Genomic DNA, 20,280 nt, shown 5'->3' with positions numbered 1-20,280 from the left:
TTCAGCTACGCTATTCCCGTAGCTGAAATTGCGTATCTTACATTGACCCCGTCCCCTACTGTAGATCAGGTCTTAGAAGAGAAGAATTTAGCATAATTCCCAAAGATCTAAATTGCGCAAGCTTTACTTACATTGTCTTCAGTGGGACTGTTCTTGGGAGTAATTTGATCTAGACCAGTGGTTCCCAAACTTGTTCTGCCGCTTGTGGAGGAAAAGCCCCTCAGCACGCACCGCTTCCAACAGCTCCCATTGGCCTGGAAGCTTCTGGAAATGACTAAATGAGAGAGGCTGGGGTCTGCCAGAGTCTGCATGGGCAAGGCTCCCCAGCTTCTTAACAATCCTCCACCCCACCTCCCAAAATAATCTGTTCCATACGTCTCCCGCCCACACCCAACAACAGTACAGGTTCACTCTCAGGCTTCTTCCCAACAATTACTTCCCTTTCCCTCAGCTCCTGTACTACTCCTGACTCTCCCAAGCCCTTGCGCTGCTTCTGAGGGTGCAAGAAATGCATTTCTGTATAGTGGTTTAAATGAATTATTACTCAACTTCTGTATTAATATGCCTAGTAAGGAATGTAATCATCAAAAAACATTTCCTGAATCTTTTTTCTTGCCTTTATTGTTATAGACATACTTGCCGACAGATATTTTGAAATAAATTACCAAAATAATTGAAACTGGCATGATTATATTGTGGTGTTATGACAAATATGCAGAATTTAAAAATATGCACAGAATTTTTAATTTTTTGCCGGAGAATTCCCCCAGGAGTAGTAGTTACAAGGAGTCACGCTGTAGTGAGTGGGAAGATCTCCTGAAAATGTAATAGAAAAATAGGACTCTACTTAGGGAATTGAAATCAGTGGGCTCCTTGTGTGAGTAGGATTGGGACTTTAATAGAGGTCTTATCATGCCATTGGTTTGGAAGCAGAACTCCCCATTGACTTCATTAGGGAGTTTTGCTGAATAACAAACGTCATGGTAATGGCCCGTGATTATGTTGTGAGAGTTTACATAGATACGTCTGGTTTGCAAAAAAGAATTTGGCCCTGAGCTCCATGTATTTAAAGGCCCATGCAGAGACTATGTCAGTCCAGCATGGACTGCTCACACAGTTGGGGCTTCCTTTCTAAATAAAACCTAACTGCCAGTTCTGACTTTCTGCCAGGACTGTGCTCCTGCAGCTCAACAGCTGTAAGCTGTTCATTGATTGAACTTGGGAGCTACAGACCTAGCATTCCAAGATCTGATTCCCCCTCCCCTCCCCATCCTGCACTAGCATATGGGTTTTTTAGTTGGACTGAGTCCACCCTTATTGATGCTGGCAACTGTAGAGTTGACTCTAGTTGGTCTCAGCTGATTGCCTGGCTGGACTGCCTTAGGTTTTGGATCATGCTTAGCTGTGAAAGATTTGCTCCTTGTTATAGTGTAGGTTTAATAATAATGATTTATGTAGATCCATATGCAACCCATTACCAGTAAAAATGTTTTAGACTAACAGTGGTATAGTAGTAGCTCACACGATGTCACTATGCAGGAAACATGCACATGGGGACAGCCTTGGATCCCTGCTCCCGAGGCAAGTGGAGACCAGTCACATTGCAAATAGATTTTTCCACTGTTCCTCCTCATAAGGCTCATTACTGTACACCCATCTTTGGGCCTAAATTTACCTCTGACCTTTTTTGATCTCTCTTGTATTACTGTAGACTGTTCACATTAGAAATATTGAATTAAGATATGAAGCATTTATAAAGGGTAGGTCGACAGACTGAAGCACAGATAGGAAATAAATCCAATACTCCCTGCTCTGTTTCTTGCAGGGGCTGGGGGGAGGTGGGGCATGTTTAAATAGGATCTTAACTTCACTGGGCTATGGATCAGGGTTTGCAGGTGGATCCACTGAAATGCAGCAATGAATACCTTGGGCCACAAGCTGCTCTTTCTACATTCTCAAACAGAAATACAGTATTGCTGTGCCCCAAGGGACAAAAAAACCCAAGAGTGGCAGCACTTCAGCGGCAGCTCAACCACGCTGCTGCTTCTGCGGCAGTTCGGCGGCAGGTCCTCCCTCTCTTCCTCCTCGGCAGCAATTCGGCGGCAGCTCAAAGAGGAAGAGAGGGACTGAGGGACCTGCCGCCGAATTTCCGCCAAAGAACCGGACATGCCGCCTCGATACCGGACAGAGTGCTGCCCCTTTGAATTGGCTGCCCCAAGCACCTGTTTGCTATGCTGGTGCCTGGAGCTGGCCCTGTTTGTAGGGTCTCTGTGCATGTATATATGCCTCAAATTTTCATTTCAGTGGTAATAGGATTAGGTCCCTTGTGGGAAGCTAAGGGCCCTTAGATGTGCAGGGTATATTTTTAGAGCTTAATCTTACTGACCCTCCCTTTGTAGTATGTAAAATTGAGCCTTAGTAAATTACAAGAAGAACCATGCATTCTGTAACCGTCTGATTATATTTAATAATTCTTTGCCTATATCCTCATGTATCCTTATGAAAATTTACCTCTGAACATATTGTCCAAAAAGCCGACATCGTTCTTTATATGCTTTAGTATTTAAAAATAAAAAACTGAAAAAGTTATGATATAAAATGACAAACTAGTCCCTTAAATATTCATTCGTAAGGCATTGGTTTGTATCAGAAATATTTTACCCCTCATGGGGAAAAAAAGAGATATTTTTTTTAGCACCTTATAATTCTGCCTCCACAAAGTTAGACAGTCAGTCATAAATCAGAGATTTATGAAAAAAAAAGCCATATAACACAAAGCTTGACACGGAAAGCAAATATTTGGAGAAACTTGATGACAGCACAGGATATTTTAAAAAATAGTTTTCCACTTGAAGAAGCTTAAGGCACCTGGATTTCAAAAACAAATTTCCACTGCTCTGAGGCACATGTTTTAAAGAGGCGTGGCAAAACCAGCAAATTTAGAAATAAGAACAAATTTGGTTTGGTGTGTTTGTTAATTTTTGCAATGATAAGCAGCATAAAACACAAGATAGGAACAGGGGAACAGAAAATAGATCTGTACATATGAATAGACCCAGTTCAATTACTTGTTCAGTGTTTTCTTTTTTTAAACAAAAGGTTCTACTTCCTTGTGGAGAAATAATGTGGGCTACTCTCATGCAGGCTCGTGAGAGTTAGTACTATAGTTGGCCAAGTGTTTAGTGGGAGAAGATGCCCCAAAGGATTCAATATACAGGTGATGCCCATTGCAGGCTTGGTCCTGCAAGGAGCTGAACACTCTGATCTTGATCCATTAAAGCACTTAAGCACATGATTAAATGCTTTACTGGGTAAAGATCAGAGGACTCACTACCTTGCAGGACTAAAACAGATACACACATTGCAGCAGAACCTGTATTTTAGAAGAGAGAAAGAGAGAGAGAGAGAGATCTGTCATGCAGAGCAGAATAAATCTATCCTCTTTCAAACAAATCAAAGCATGATAGCCCTGTTTTCTTTTGAAGGTACATGTTATTGCAGCAACTTCAGCACTGAACAGGTTTCACTGTATTTTGGTGCTTAACCTCTACAAAGCAGGCTGTTGGTTTTCTTCATAGCACTGGAGTAATATAGATTCTTCGGTGTTGGTGATTTAGGTCAATTAAAAGAACACCCTCAAATGCTGGCACATTTTTTGTTTGACTCTTTTGATCTTCACTGTTTATAATAGATTCTCACAATCTTGAAAATCTTTCTGCGTATTTTGCCCATTTTCATTTGCAGATAATTATTTCTCTGTTTTTGTTTCCCCCCATAAAGCAGGGATGACGGGTGGGTGCGGCAGCACACTCTGGCTTTGTAGTAGTAACAACTAAATACATCGTTTCTGCTTTCAGCACTCCTACTATAAAAATTGTTCCACCATCCCTGCCATAGAGATTCCTTTAAAACGTCCTGATTCTGTTTATTCCTTTGCATCAGCTAGTGTAAACTGGGGACCTAAACCTGTATTCGTTGGGAATTTTAGACGCGCAAAAAGTGCATAGTCCTAGTTAGTGGAGCTCTGAAGCTTGGCTTTGTTTGTTCGTTTCCACACCCTCTGCTGGAACTTCCTGCTGCAAAGTACTGCACAACTGGCTTACATAAATACGAGCCTTTTATTTAGGTTCTTATTTTCAGATATATTAATTCTGGACACTCAGTTTGAGACACCTACATTTTTTTGTAGAGGTGCTGAGCACTCAGAAATTCCATGGAGCGCTGAAAATCAGGCTTTAGTTGTCTTAAGTTGGGCACCCAAAATTAGTGGATGCTTCTGACAATGATCTCAATAATGCATGGGCCAGCTTTCCACCAGACTAGATATTCTTGGTCAGGCAGACCCTTAACTGGTGTAAATTGTCACAGCTCCATTGAGGATCTGCCCCTTTTGCTCCCCACGTACGTTCTAAGTTACACCTTTTTAAAGCAAATTGTATTGAAGATTCAGTTGGTTGCTAGGGGATAGTCTGCTCAGTTACACCATTATAATCTAGAGTGTCTCCAGTAACAATTATCCTGTTTTTCCAGTATATCAACCAACCTGTGTGCAATACAAGGGCTAGGAAGAAGGAAGAGCAAACAGTGGTACATCATAGCACAGTAGTTAGCACTGAAGGGACAAAGCAGCATTACCGGAAGATGTAAATAAGAATTTTTTGTTTTGTTTTGGAAATTTCTAATGCTCCGTAACCTCCATTAGCAGAGTTTGAAGAAGGAGCATGCTTTGAAATTGTGATTACTTGGTACATCTGATGATATAAATAATTTTTGCGAGACAAGGTTTTCTAAAATTCATATTGCAATATATGATGGTGGAAAAGTAATAGCACCTGCTTGTGCAACATGGATTCTAATTCCTTATATAGCTCTGGTTGAATGTTGAAAATGTTGAAAGGAAACTAATCTATTTAAAAAGCTAGCTGGAAGATGAGTCCTGTTGACTGCAAATAGCTAGTTAGCTGTAGATCTTATTTCAAACTGTCAATGACCATTATATTCTGGGCCTGATTCTGATTTCGATTAGACCACATATATCAGAATTCTAATGAAAATGGTAAAATTACACTTATGTAAAACTGGAACAAGATCAGAATTGAGCCCTGTATATCTTTTAGTTTATGGAAGAGTGTTTTTCCACACAGCAAAAGCCAGAGGATGTTGGAGGTGTAAATTCTTTAGAAGATGGATGTGTACAGTGCTGCATGAAGCTGTACTACAGAAATGTCTTTTATATTTTCAACATTAATTGTGCATATGGAGTTAGCTAAAGCACGACAATGTTTTTTTTCTTTTCAAATCCCAGTTGAATATTTTCTCCACATCTGTCAGTCAGGCACATTCCAGAGAGAGGCTTTTAGCTTGTGTGTCTGCTACGTTGTATTTAATGTTTCAATATGAAAAAGAACAGCATGGTCTGGGAAGTGATTGGAGCCAAGATGTGTTTATGCATATGGAAGTACAGTATTTCTTCATGCAGAAACTATCCCCTTGTATGCTAGACAGAATACTGGCTCTGCTAATAAACTGTGACTTGGTAGCTTGCAGTAGTATGTAATTATGAATCAGAACTAATCAGAACAGTAACAGAGATGGTAAAAAGAGTTTTATTGCAGTAGTGCAATTGGGCTCAACTCTGTGCTCTAATGCAGCCACTGATTTCAGCCAGGCCCTAGTGTCCAAGCATGTACGGTGTCCTCCTCAAGAGGGCTCTTGCTAGCTTGTGGAATTTGAATATTATAATATTACAGTTTTTTTCAGTCATTATTTTCAGCCTACTGTATAAGAGAAAATAAAAATAAAGTTCTAAGCAGTGAACCCTTCTCTACTCCCCTCATCTAGTACAGGAGAATTATTGTGGGAAGTGAATAAAGGCTGTATTCACTTTCCTCCCTGACCAAGTGTGAGCAGCTAGATTTGGTGCATGGGGGTTCCACAGAGGTTTAAGAGGAAGGAATCTTTCCTCATTCCCACACTGTGGAGCTCCTCTCTAGTCATCAGTGTAGTAGATTACAGCTGATTACAGCCCTATTTAGGTCTGAAATTGCATTAGCTCCACCAGCAGAATGGCCAGTGAATCCTTAGCTCCAGCTCAGGCTTCGCCACTGAAGATGGATGTGCAGGGAGGCCCTGCGGTGGTCTCATACAGTTAGTTAGACTCCCAAATGCTGACCCCTGCACTGTGCAGTGGAATTGCACTGTTTCCACTGCATCTGAGGGAGGGATAAGGCTTTGCCCCATACAAATAATTTTAAACGGTTGCAGTGCCCAGGCCATATAAACTGTAGTAGTGGGTTCTGCACTTGACTGGCCAACTCATCAAAACCGATATATATAGCCTTATAATTACACAGGTCCACAGTCAACCATGTTCCTGTTTAAATCCAAACCATTGTGTTGAATACATGTAAATGATGCTTGTCAGATAGTCATATAACTAAAACTCCACAGTCTTTTCCATGGTGCATCCATTCTCAATAATTCATTGGGTATCCTGTGACTTTTCATTGTCAGATTAGCAGTGCCACTCTTACAACTGTTAACTTCAGTATGATCAGAGCAGAAGCAGCAGAAGAATTTACGTTTCTTAATGTGAGAGTAGTAAAACTGATCATGAGCCAATGTGAAATTAATTGTAATTGTAAAATATAATAATAATAATAATTAATAACACATCTATAGCACCTTCCATCTGAGGGGCTTGAAGGAATTCACAGGCATTAAAGGAATAAGCCTTGCAGCATCTCTGTGAGGTAATGAGGTATTTAACCCCATTTTACAGCTAATGAAACTAAGGGTCAGAGCAGCTGTACAGCTTTTCTAAGGTTACACAGGAAGTATGCAGCAGAGCCAGGAATTGCCTGACTGGTTGATGTTTGTACAGCACTTTGAAGCTGTACAGCTGGATTATTTTTTTTTTAATCTGGCCAATTCTTTTGTGCCTGGAATCAGTTGTGAGCATGATGTAGTAGGTCATTTAGATGTTTTAAGTATGTGACTGTGCCTGCAAATCTAGTATTTATATGTGGATTCAGTTTATATAATTTAGACAACTAATTTTGAATGCAAAATTGCTTTTCTATTATCTGCAAATAGTAGATGTTGGATAAATATCCCTCCAGTACCCTCTTGGATGAAGATTGATGCAAAGAAATCACTTAACTCTTCTGCAGCATCTTAGTCTTCCTTAATCGCTCTCTTTACTCTCTGGCAGTCCAGCAGGCCTACTGATTCCCTCATATTCGGTGACTCATTGTTACTGTAAATTTTCCATCCTTGTGTCAGTGGGATCAAACTGCACCAGAACAAAAGAACACGGGGAAGTGTTTTGCTCTGCTTCAGAAATGAAAGCAAAATTGAACCTGAAAAGGTAATATGTAACTAGGTTATTGTATGCATGTGTAAGATGCATCACTCTGAGTTACTACACTAAGTATATCTGATAGCAATGAAGATATAACACATAAGAACGACCAAACTGGGACAGACCAGAGGTCCATCTAGCCCAGTATCCTGTCTTCCAACAGTGGCCAATGGCATGTGCCCCAGAGGGAATGAACAGAAGAGATAATCATCAAGTGATCTGTGTCCTATTCCTAGCTTCTGGCAAACAGAGGCAAGGGTAGCATCCCTGCCCATCCTGGCTAATAACCATTGATGGCCCTATCCTCCATGAATTTATCTAGTTCTCTTTTGAACCCTGTTATAGTTTGGCCTTCACAACATCCTCTGGCAAAGAGTTCCACAGATTGACTGTGCGTTGTGTGGAGAAATACTTCCTTTTGTTTGTTTTAAACCTGCTGCCGATTAATTTCATTTGATGACCCCTAGTTCTTGTATTATGAGGAGTAAATAACATTTCCTTATTTACTTTCTCCACACCAGTCTTGATTTTATAGACTTCTTATTGTGCTCTGTTTTTAACATTTTATTGTTGCTGTTTTCAAATGAGCGCAAAGAGTTGACTTTAAACTGGTAAAAACCTTTGAGCAAATTTCATGTGAAAAAAAACTAACTTACTGTTTTTTCGGAAGATGTATTAAAACACTGTCCGAAGTACAGTGACACTCAGATATGTCAGTTTACACCAGCGAAGGATCTTGCCCTTTGTGATTTTCCATCCCATTAGTAACATAGTACTGAGATCTTAAATTGCAAGAAGCAATGACTTGCGTGTGATGTCAGGTGGGATTTTTTTAAAGCACCTAAGTGAATTAGGAGCACCAATCTCTTGACAATATTTTTTTTTTGTGAAGACAAAAATAACACTGATGGACTGATGTGTCTTGCATACAAAAGATGAGGTGACATTTCCGGCATCTTAGAGTGGTTCAAGTTGCCGGCTGGAATCCTGCAATTAAAGTTGCTTCTATGAGATGCATAGTTTTGAAGGCAGTGTTCTTTCCACCCCCACCCGTCATCCCCTTAAATAGCATAAAAGATAGTGGATTGTACAAATATGTTACGCTGCACCATTGTTAAGGCTGCTATCTGATTGGAGTGTGCATGCATAGCTCCCATTAGCGTTAAAAGGAGTTTTATGGATGCACTTACAGGAATCCAGGGTCAGAATCTAATCTCATTCTAAACTGTAATAACACCATTGACTTGAAAGATTACTCTGGATTTGCACCAATTTTTAAATGTGATCTAGCCAATAGACTTCTATATCTGAAATCTATGGTGTAGCTTCTTAGAGTACAAATGATTCAAGAAGAGAAATCCTTTCTTGTTCTTCTAGATCACTTTGGTGATTTCCTAAACCCCCCATTGGGCATTTCTCCCTCTCTGTAGAGTGTATTTCCCTTGAAGAGAAAAGAATGTTTCTTTTCTCCTGTACTTACTACAGATACTTGACTTATGTTTTCCAATCTGTAATAACTTTCTTTTGTCTCTCAGATATGTGTTCTTTCATAAAGTAACAATTGAAGTATTTGTTTTGTTTTTTGCAGTTGTTCAGTGAAAAAATTAGTGGAGCAGAAGGAACAAAACTAGATGAAGATTTTCAAGAGATGGAAAGGGTAAGGGAGCCAACATTAGCTTTTCAAGGTTACACCGTTGATAAAATATTTTTTTTCATTCATTCCTTAGCATAAACAAAATACGTAATCCAAAAAATAAGTATGTAAAAAAAAATCCATGGATATTATATGATCCAATCCTGCCCTCCTTGAAGTCCATAAGGGACAAATTCTTCTTACAGTAACACAAGAATATTGAACTCAATGAAATCACACTCTTGTAACTGAGAGAAGAATTTGACCCTGAAAGTTTTGTCTATGACTTTATCAGGAACAGTGGGCTCTAAGAATTTAATTTGTTAGCATGAACAGTAAAGTATTTGTGTTGCAGATATAATCTTGGTAGAAGTGTAAAAAATTGCAAGAATTTAAAATCTCGTAAGAATTGCCCACTGTGTAAGCACTGCAGTATGGCAGTTGGAACAATATTACTCTCAGCCTTTTTTTGTTCCTGCTCTCTGGTTCACAGTCCTTCACTCTGGGTCTTTATCTGATATATGTGTTACATTCATTTTGGACCCCTCTCCATGGTCATAGTTTAATTTCTATTTTTGGGGAGCAGCTCCAGTCAGGCCAGTGGAGCTTGGGGAGGGAGGGAGAGAAGGGGCAAATTCTGTGCCTGTATGAAGCTTGCAATTTTGGGGGGGTGGGGGGCAAACAGCCCCCTGTCCCTCCGCCCCATAACTCTTTCTGAGATTTTGTTATTGGCGGATTAAGAAAAATGTTCTGCATAACTTGTTTTTTTTTTCAACACACTTATTTTGTATCTATAAACATGTTTCAGCTTCAGTTTTCTTTGGTTCCAAAATAATCATCTGTTTTATAAGAAGAAAACACTGTGTGAGTCATAGAATAGAAGAAGGAAGAGATATTAGTATACAGTATTTGAGATACTATTGACTGGAGATGCAATATAGGCTCATGCACTGAAGTACACAGAATATGGGACTGGGAGGTAGGAATTCCTAAATCTGCTTCCCAGGTAGATGGTTGATATAGTAGTGACAAGAGGGCTGGGGAGGAAATTGTGATTCCAAAATATAGAAGTGTTATTCATGAAGAATAACTCCGAGCCTTGACAGGTTAATTATCTTTCAACACTTCAGTGTTGGCAACCAGGACCGGCGCTAGGGGTTTTAGCGCCCTAGGAGCACGGCAATTTCGCCGCCCCGCGTGCTGGTCCTTGGCTCCGGTGGAGCTGCTGCAATCGTGCCTACGGGAGGTCCACTGGAGCCGCGCTAGCAGCCGACCGTTCGCAGGCACGACTGCGGCAGCTCCACCGGAGCCGTGGACCAGCGGGCCCTCCGCTGGCACCACTGCAGCAGCTCCACCGGAGCCGCCTGCCACCCCCTCCGGTAAAATGCCACCCACCAATAATCCTGGTGCCCTAGGCGATTGCCTAGGCCACCTAAATGGAAGCGCCTGCCCTGCTGGCAGCTGGGCTTACTTAACACTACACTCAACGTCATTTCTTTTCAACATCAATAATGAAAACTTTGGCACCACAAAAATTAAAATGATAATGTTTTGTAGTGATTTTAATTAAAATTTCTTAGTTTGCCAGAATAATACATTGTATCTAGTCAGAGGATAAAGACTCAATAAAGGATTGTGGTATTTAATGTCCTGTTACATTTCTCTTCCAGAAAATTGATGTCACCAGCAAAGCTGTAGCAGAGCTTCTGTCAAAATCCACAGAGTATCTTCAGCCAAATCCCGGTAAGCTGAACTCCTACAGTTCCTCTGTCATACTTAGCCTATGAGTTGAACTTGAACAAGGGGATATACTGAACCCCTGTAGGCTGCTAATATTTTTAGGGAATATGAAACCTATCAGAGAAACGTAAGGATGTCTCTCTCTCTCCCTTTGTCAATGACCTCATCTCCTTCTCTGAGCACTCCTAGGTCTCCATAACAGACATTGAGATGTTCATTTACAGGATTTTTCAAAGTTCAGTTTGAGAACAGAGAAAGGAGGGACATTGATGCTGGTCATTGGCTTGATTTAATGTGCTCAAGACGCAGCGTATTAAGAGACTGACCGATCCACTGTCAGTTCAATGGAAAGACCTCCATTGTCTTCATTAGAACAATAGAACAGAGGCTGATCTTGGATTCCTTATGCAATTACTTCAGTGAGATATCTACCCAGGGTGGGTGCATTATGAGACTCATGGCCAGAGGGAGATTTCAATGGATTTCCCTGAGTAAGGAGTGTAGAATTAGGCCTCATCAAAGCTTAATGATTGTCTGGGAGGCTCCAGATGAAGCCAGAGACCATGGTTGTTAATCCCATGAATGTCCAGCACAAGTCCATTATTGTATTATGAGGCTATTGCGTGACAAAAATTAAAAGTGGAGTGGGAAAAACTCTCTTTAAAAATAATTGTATGCATTTGACACTGCATGCACAGAACATCAATGAAATCAGCATTATTTAACATTAGAGCCGTTCTAAAAAATTAATTCCCGGTTTCTTGGCCAGTGAAGCTGATCAGACACTCCGGGGGAGAGTAGTTCTGTACATGTTAACTGAACTAAGACCATGAAGTTGACTTTGGCGGCATTCATATCTCTTTTGGGTTTGCCTTTTGAAAAAAATTCTAGTAAAGGAGTTTACTAGTCGGAATCTTCCTGGGAATAGTGAATAGTAGAATATATCAACTGAAGGTGATTATTGAACTCTTCGGTGCAAGTATTCACACCCTAAACCTATAAGAGCTAAACTTATCCAGTCAGGGAACGGAACAGTATCATATGACCCATATGAAAACATCACTCACATTTTGATTATTGAATTCCCGCAATAAAATGCTCATTAATCTACAGACCAACAGTCACTCACTGAAATTATTTGTCAAATAATTTAAAGTAACTTAGAATCATTTTCTGTAATTGGTATAAATGGATGCGTTTTTCATATGATTTATAATACTTCTAAGCATACAGAGCCAAGCTGGGAATGCTGAACACTATGTCGAAGATCAGGGGACAAGTTAAAACCACAGGATATCCCCAGACAGAAGGGCTGTTAGGGGATTGTATGCTACGGTATGGCAGAGAACTTGGGGAGGATTCTACGTTTGGTGAGTTTGTATAGTTCCCCTGTGATGGCTCAGCATATGTTGTACGTGGAGTAACACTGCTTTTATATATATATATATATATATATATATATATAATTATTGCTTGCAAGATGGAAGCCTACATGCCTAATGTAGAACAATTAGATATTGATAGATAGGTTGCCTGATAATTCCCATTATAAGACTTTGTGTTCAGTTGCTTGTAACTTTTCTAAAGTTCAACTATTTGGGCTGAAATTTTTCAGACTATCTGCTTCCGGCTGATTTTGGTAAATTTCAGACAAAACAGTTCAGTCATTTCTGAGAACGAAGCTGGGTGGAAATATGTTCTGCCCATGTTAAAAAATCATAGCAACCTTTTCTGTGAAATGTTGTAGGGCCCTCGTGCTTTGGAGCAAGGACCTGGAATTTGGCAGAGTGGTGGCCTTTGTTTCAGGGTTGTGACTCTTGCCATCCCCAGGAAAATCCAACCTATGTTTGGCCAGGTTGTCAGGCTTTGAAAAATTGCCATTTGCACATGCTCAGTAGAGAACTGCTGAGCATGCTCTAGCCTCTGGCAGCACCTAGGACTGATAAGTCTGCACATGTGCCATCCCCACAGAGCAACTGAGCATGCTCCATCCCCTCACAGTTTCTACATGTGAACAGACGGCACATGCAGTAGAGAGTGACTGAGCGTATTCCAACCTAGGGCAACGGGGGCTTAGAAGGACTTTCCTTGTAATGGCTGCTCCAGGCTGGGGTGGGGCTGGGCACTGGAACTGAGAGCAGGTAGCAAGTCTCTGCCGTGCACATGTGCACTTCCCTGCTGGTGCCCAAGCAGTGTGGAGGGGGGAGCTGGTATTACATTATGTAAGTTTTTGTATCTGTAGTCCCGCATAAGAAGAAAGAGCAACAACACGATAGGCGCTGGAGACCTATTACTCAAGATAAGACTTAGCTTTCCAGGCTGTGAGACATGTTGTAGAGGACACCGTTATTCTCTTGGGGTTTGTTTATTCTCTCAGGAATGAGTGAGTGGTGCAATCCCAATCACAAGCTGTGTATATTTGTGCATTTGCAGGTGCCATGGGGATACAAATTGGAACCAAGGCCAGGGGAAAAGAAACGTCAAACAAAATGTTTTGCATGGGCACACTTGAGCATGTTCTGCATGCTTAACAAATAATAAGCTGCACTGCTAACATGCTTAGTTTTTTTAAATCCATATTTAATTTTTTTTTTTTTACAATAGCAGCTTTGGCTAAAACCTGGGACAAATGAAAAGTAATTGTGATGAATCTGAGATACTGTAAAATTACATTTTTGAGCTAAAAGATATTCATATTTTGGGGCACTTTGAACCTAACTTAGCCATTTTGGTTTCCAACTTGTAAAATGTAAAAGATCGATACTGTTTTCATGTTGTTCTGTCTGCACATCTGTTGCCCTGAGAACAAGAGTTCTCAGATTTGTAGGTACTAATTGTGACACTTATTGTGACCTCACAAAGTATCTTTGGGAGAATTATATTATATTAAGGTTGTGAATGGCTTATGTATCCCCATGGGCCAAGGATTCTATGCGATTCTGGGGGGAGAGTGGCACTTAGCTTCTCCAGGAACTAAAAACAGTGATTTGAGTGACTAACCTTAGTTGTAAACGTGTCCAGAGAGGCACCACCTGCTGGGGATGCTTGCATATACTGAGTTTTCCAGAGACCAACAAACAAAGAAAAGGCTTTTGACGTAAAAAGGCTGCATTTAAACTGACTCGGGGCCTTCTTTCTGATCCAACAAATGGACAGCGCCTTCTCTGCCCAGAGAGGCTCCAACCCTTGTGGGAGGGTTGGAAAGACTTTGGTCTACTAGGGCCCGATAAGGCTGATTGGTGACCTCTGGTAAGTTTTTAGCATGTGTTAAAGGAACTTTTTCTTGTTTTTAATGTTTTCTCTGTAATGCTTTTACCTTAAGAATAAATATGCTTGCTTAGAAAGAGCTGAGTGGTAAGTTGTAACACCAAGCAATATACTTTTCATAGCCCTCTGAGACAAAGCAAGGTGCAGGCACTGGCCTTTAGGCAGACTGGCTTGCTGGGGGTATGACAGTGTACGGCAGGGAGCTGTGCAGTCTCCAATCCCCCGGAGTGGAGGGAGAGGGAAGTGGGTCTCTGCCCAAGAGAGGTGACCGGTGGGAACTCGAAACCCTAAGTGGGACCCTTGAGGGATCATGGAGGGGGAATACCAAGTGCAGTTGCCCTAAGACTGTGACATTAGTCATGTTAAAGTGACATACTGTATCTTTTGACCTTGTGATATTTCTGGGCCCCTACCACCTGGAGAAGCAGCTACGGGAGAAACTGCATATCCCATTTTGAATAATCCAAGAATGGAGACAATAATGCAAGCCAACAATAGTTTTCTTGGAGGGGTAGTGGAGAAGGATGGAAAACATTAGGACAAAGTTCTTTCTAGTTCTGGAAACTCTAGGAGAAGAGGGCAAGCTTGTAGTCTTATATTCTGCATTCTACATCTTAAAGAGCCTGCAGCCAACATTTTTAAGAGTTATCTAATAAAAAAATGTCTCCTGTTTTTACATAAAGTGCTATCTACTGTGTATAAATAGCATGTTCTTCCCTGTAGGCAATGCACTGCTGGATGTTGGTGAAAGCATGAAGCAGATGGCAGAGGTGAAGGACTCTTTCGATATTAACGTCAAGCAAAACTTCATTGATCCTCTACAGTTATTACAAGACAAAGACTTAAAAGAGATTGGGGTGAGTTTTTGAGGTTAAAAGTGAGCCCTATGACATTGAAAATATGTGAATAAACAAAGTCACCAGAAACCTAATCCACAGGAACTTTTTATGCAGTACATTCCACCATCAAATTTTAAGCAGAACTCTCCTGTGAAATCAGTGATGAAATCTACTTAAAAACTAGTGTCAGGATATATAGCTCATGGGCACACCTATTTTACTCTATTTACAATATAATAAAGTTGAATACAGTAAAGGACAGTGTAGCAGGGTGATTACGCGTTCCAGCCCTGACCGGGTAGAAGCCAGCCTGGGAGAGGGCTAGGGGCTAGGAGAAAAAGCCCAAGCTGATTGGGGAAGGAGCTTCACAAGGGCCGACCCCAGTCAGGGCAGCTGGGATGTATAAGAAGGCCAGGGCAGCCAGAAGCTGAGCAGAGTCTCTCCTCTAGCTGTGGAGGGAGACTGGCCTGGCTGCATGGGAGTAAGAAGATACCTGGGAATGAAGCAGGGCTGGGGAAGAGCCAGAGGAGCAGGAAAGCTCCAGGCTGGTGACTCCCCAGGCTGCAGGGCCTGGTTCCATGCCCACAGAGGTACCGAATGGTAGAAGAAGGCAACAGGTCAAACCCCCTTGCCTGTGATGAGTGGCTTTTATATTGCAGTCTGTCCCAGTGAGCGGGGGATAGGTAATGACTGGCAGTAGCCCAGACTGAGATGAGATGGGGATAGTGGGTGGGGGCTCCCTGGGGAAGGGAGACCCACAGAAATTGTTAGGGTATTGCCAGGGTGCAGCACCGCAGAGTAAATGGGCACCAGAGTCTGGGAGAGACATGGGGGCCAAGCTGTGGCAGATCACTGGCCTGCAGAGGGAGCTGGGGGCTGGAAATTGAGCTAATTCCCTGAGAGACCAGCAGTTGGTGCCGCGGAGTGAGTCCGCATGCTTACAGACAGTAAAGAAAATGAATATTAATAATTTCTATTGCTTATTTTAATATAACATTTCATTAATTGTTATTAGTATGGCGGGTGCCAATTATTTCAATTTAGTTCTGGTTGACTTTGAATTGCCTGGTTTATTCTATTATTGAGTAGCCTGTCTCTGGCTCTCCCATGCTGGAGTTAGCTCTAAAAAGGAGTCAAATAAGACTACTAATGTAGGCTGTTTAGGGCAACAACAGTGAGGCACATATGAGACCAAAGAGCAGCACGACAAATAACGTGAACCATTGTGGCAAAAAAATAGGACACTGGGGAATGACTTTTTAGCCTTCAGAAGAATGTTTGTTTTTCATTGCATTTGCTTATGATAAAACAACTGCCCAGAAAGCCAGGCACAGTTTAAATCTGGACCTTTAGATTCCTATAGACTTGAGCAAAAAAAAGTTAAAACCCTGATGAAACAGAAATTGAAGTTATATTTACTTATACAGAAATAGATTTAGAAACCTGTGCCCAAATTAAAGAGCAGAGAGACAGTAATCTCTCAATGGCTGCAGATTTCTCATGTGCTAGATGACTCTATTCTCAGTTATTGTTGTTCTGAATTGATGAAAAGAGAAAAAAAACATGTATCGTGTTTTAATAAGCGCCTTGTGCAGTTGCTTTCACTCCATTTTGAGAGTTTGTCAAGTGCAGGATTTTTGGGGGCAGGAAAACTTTGTGCAATTTGCTTATCTAGGAATGTCAGATTAATACCCGACAAAGAATTCAGGAACGAAGGGGTTAGTTGGAGTTCCACTCCTGCAATGGGAGGAGAAAATAGCCCTTTAAATTTTAGCTGTCACAGTACAAATAATACAACTGCTGAACTGAATTACTGCCAAACTGTAAAAGAAAAGCACATTTAGTCTGGATCCTGCTTCTAATTTAGACAATCTGCAGCCTTTGCATGTTTAGCAAAGTTCATGAGGTGGATGTCTTGTATAGCGAATTTAGGTAGCCAATTCTCAATGTTCATAGATGGTGCTTCTTGATGTCTGTACAATTTTAAATTTCATATATGAATAAGTATAATTGTAAATAGGTTTTTGTTATGGATACAATCACAACATGCTTGTTTGGGTTTGTCTCCAATTGATCTAATGGGAAACATTTTCTCTAACTTAGCATCATCTGAAGAAACTAGAAGGCCGTCGTTTGGATTATGACTATAAAAAGAAGCGTTTAGGGAAGATCCCAGATGAAGAAGTTAAACAAGCAGTTGAAAAATTTGAAGAGTCAAAGGAGCTGGCAGAAAGAAGCATGTTCAACTTTTTAGAAAATGATGTAAGTCTGTTGTGCTGCTGCAAATCCTGCAGCGCACACAGAAGGGAGAGTTTGTACATGTGATAGGATAAATCCTCTCCTCTCCTTCCCAGATGTGCAAGGATTAAAAAGCAGAGAAGCAGCTATGGATCTGTGCCTTAGAAAGGGATGTTCTGCAGAGCCATGTAAAGGGACTCCACAACCCTGCACTATGGAGCAGCACACTCGGGGGCTGTGAATGTGGAAAGTTTGTGGGAGGAAGGAAACTGGCAAGATCGTGACCCCATGCTCAAAACTAGGCAAAGCCCATGTACATGCACTACTACAGACAGCTAGCAGTAACAGCAGTCATGGAATAGCTGAGCTCATACTGAATATCTTGCTGCTATTGTGGAAGGGAGGATTCTGTCGCCACCAGCCCTATGCATGTCCCCTACACAAAATTTGTTATTCTGGGCCTTACTCAGGGTCAGAGTTTGCTTAGCATGCAGGTACATCATCAAATTATGTCTAAATTAGTGCAGCAGTGGTGGCCATTTAGGTTAGTGTTCGAACCATAGTGGGAGGGACTGGCAGGAATGTCTATATATGTATTGAAATGCATATGTGAAGTCTTGTAAAATGAAAAAATTTGTGCCAGATCCTCAACTGGTGTTGGTCTCTTGACTTCAGTAGAGCTACATCAGTTTACACCAGCTGAGGATCTGACCCTGTGTATTTAAATTATGTATATTGTGTGGCAATGTTTTGCTTCATTAGGGTTCTAGCAGAGTTTTCAGTAAACACTTTGAGTAAGAAAAAACAGATAAACACAAACCAATAATTTAATCTTAACAAATCTACTCAGACACCTTCTCCTGATCAGACCCAGTAAAGGCTGAGAGTGGGATATGTTGCATTTCACTTTATTGGGGCTCATTGTCTAAATGTCATGTATTAAAAAAAAAAAAAGAATGAGAGAAGAAAAAATAAATCCTACTTTATCAGAGTGCTATTCTTCGATTGGCCAGTTTGTGCGTGGGTATTTCTACCGTTTTTTAAAATATTTTTGTGACTCCATGAGAGAACGGTGTTTCCCTCCTTCCTCCCCCATTTCAGTATACAGATTCTGGAACAATTAACTGCAATTTTTAAATCTGAGCCTATAAATAACACTTTATTTATCAATTTATAAATGCTGCCACCTAGTGAGATAAGTCTGGACCTTTTCAGGACTGCAGTTTGTGGGCTAAAGCAATTAAAAACAACATTGATGGGTTGTGTAATAAGATATGGCATAACCTCACTTAGCCAGATCTCATTGATCTGAAAACCACTGCTACCAGAAATGGGATCTTGTCCTTGTCTGTTTCAGAATATTTCCCAGTTAAGTTAGGGGAAAATTATACATATATTTGATCAAGTTACTTCGTTTGAATAAGCCCCATTATGGACACGAGAACATGCCCTGTATTATGGTCCTGATCCTGCAGTAAGACCCCCTGGAGCTCAGCACCATCACAGGGCTCTGCCCACATAGAGCTCATTGAAGGCTGTGTCAAATCCTTACTATATAGAAATATCACTTTGTAAGATCCCAAGATCTTATAAGATACCTGGTCTATTTTGAGTGTTTTTAACCGGGCTTCTTATTGTCTATTTATAACCCTTATAGTTGATTCCATAGCTGACACGCAGACTCCTTAAAGTCATTTTCTACTTTTATACTTTAGGTAGAGCAAGTTAGCCAGTTGGCAGTATTTATAGAAGCAGCATTAGACTACCATAAACAGTCCACAGAAATTCTGGAGGAACTGCAGAGCACACTGCAAAACCGGTAAGAAGAAACCCGATCAGAGAATTCTCAACATCTTTTGGAGCTAATGTTCGGGAGTATGATGTTGAGCTGCAGTTCAGAAGCAGCAGCATCTCACAAATGCCTCACGGATGCATCTTTTTATATCCATAGTAATTTGTTATATCTCTGAATCTCAGTGAACTTAACCACCTCAAACTCTTGCTAGCTGTCACTTCTTGATGCACTGTAGGCCTTTAAGAGTTCACATCCCTCTGTATAATGAAATCTGACCGTAAAACTTATTGATACATACTTTTATGCTCATGCCAAACCCCACACTCACATATACAGGAATTAATCAGGAGCTTCTCCATTTACCGGTGGGTTTTGTGCATACAGACAGACATGGCCATATGTTTTCTACGACACATTTTTGGAAGCCTTGTTAAAAAACTGACCTATTTATCATAATGATGGTTGTACACATAAAATCCTACAATGCATCACAAAATTGCAAGCTAGGAGCACAGTTCTGGTGTGATGTGTTGATTGGCCACAGAGACTTTGTGTGATACTAATGGAGCAAAAGGGGAAAAAAATTACCACTAGTAGTTATGCTTTATGCTCTCATAGTTAGAACTAACAAGGATCTGGGTTCTAAATGGTCTGACTCATCATTGACTTACTGGCTACTTTCTGCACATATCATTTTGTAGCCTGGTTTCAGGAGTGCTTATCACCCAGAGCATCCACTGAACTCAATGGTAGCTGTGGGTTCTCAGCAGTTTGGAAAGTCAGGCTATTAATCTTTGTGCCCCAGTCAACACAGCTATAAAACTGGGTAGAAGTAGAGACTTTCTAAAATGTTACATTGGAGTCAAGCAGTTCTGGATGAATAAATTACAAACCCGTATTTTTTTTATAACCATCTGTCCTTCAGTTGTTAAAGCACTGAATCCAAGTAGGAACGCCAAAGCTCCTGTTGCATTTCAGAATTATATCTCGTGCCAATCTTTCTCTGTGTTTCAGAATAAATGGAGCATCCAGTCGTCCTAAGCATGAATTCAAGCCAAAACCTGTAATAACTTCAGCTCTGGAAATCAGTGATAATCAACAGCACAATGGGATTTCATACATTTCTTCAATAAAATCATCAGGTGAGCCCATCATTGTGGAATCAGCCTGTTGATGTATGCATTTTATGGAGGAATTATAATTACTGGAGTTGAAGTATTGCTCATATAATGCTAGTTGAAAACCCATAGAGTCCTACTGTTGTCTATGCTACTAGGCTGCCTATGCCTACAGTTAGCCGCCCACACTTGGAAAATGGTCTCCTTGGTGTTTTTTATTAACTTTTAAAACAGTTAAAGGTAAAACTTTAAGTGTAACACAGAAAATTAAATATGAACACAACTTA

The 20,280-nt window shown here is 40.8% G+C and overlaps 1 protein-coding gene across 5 annotated transcripts in view; it reads left to right on the top strand.

The window, feature by feature from the left end:
* Nucleotides 1-20,280, top strand: part of SH3GL3 (SH3 domain containing GRB2 like 3, endophilin A3) — a 73,019-nt gene that overhangs the window by 45,120 nt on the left and 7,619 nt on the right. For all 5 annotated transcript variants that reach the window (XM_030578117.1, XM_030578122.1, XM_030578121.1 and 2 more), the window contains exons 2-8: nt 8,952-9,020; nt 10,667-10,739; nt 11,963-12,106; nt 14,727-14,860; nt 16,946-17,104; nt 18,796-18,899; nt 19,890-20,017. In XM_030578117.1, the coding sequence (XP_030433977.1) occupies nt 8,952-9,020; nt 10,667-10,739; nt 11,963-12,106; nt 14,727-14,860; nt 16,946-17,104; nt 18,796-18,899; nt 19,890-20,017 (811 nt within the window). The remainder of the gene's footprint in view (nt 1-8,951; nt 9,021-10,666; nt 10,740-11,962; nt 12,107-14,726; nt 14,861-16,945; nt 17,105-18,795; nt 18,900-19,889; nt 20,018-20,280) is intronic.

This window comes from Gopherus evgoodei, chromosome 10 (assembly GCF_007399415.2).
Source record: "Gopherus evgoodei ecotype Sinaloan lineage chromosome 10, rGopEvg1_v1.p, whole genome shotgun sequence".
In the NCBI taxonomy this organism is placed as follows: domain Eukaryota; kingdom Metazoa; phylum Chordata; order Testudines; family Testudinidae; genus Gopherus; species Gopherus evgoodei.
The sequence above is the reverse complement of the archived record's forward strand: the minus strand, read 5'-3'. Positions and strand labels throughout refer to the sequence as shown.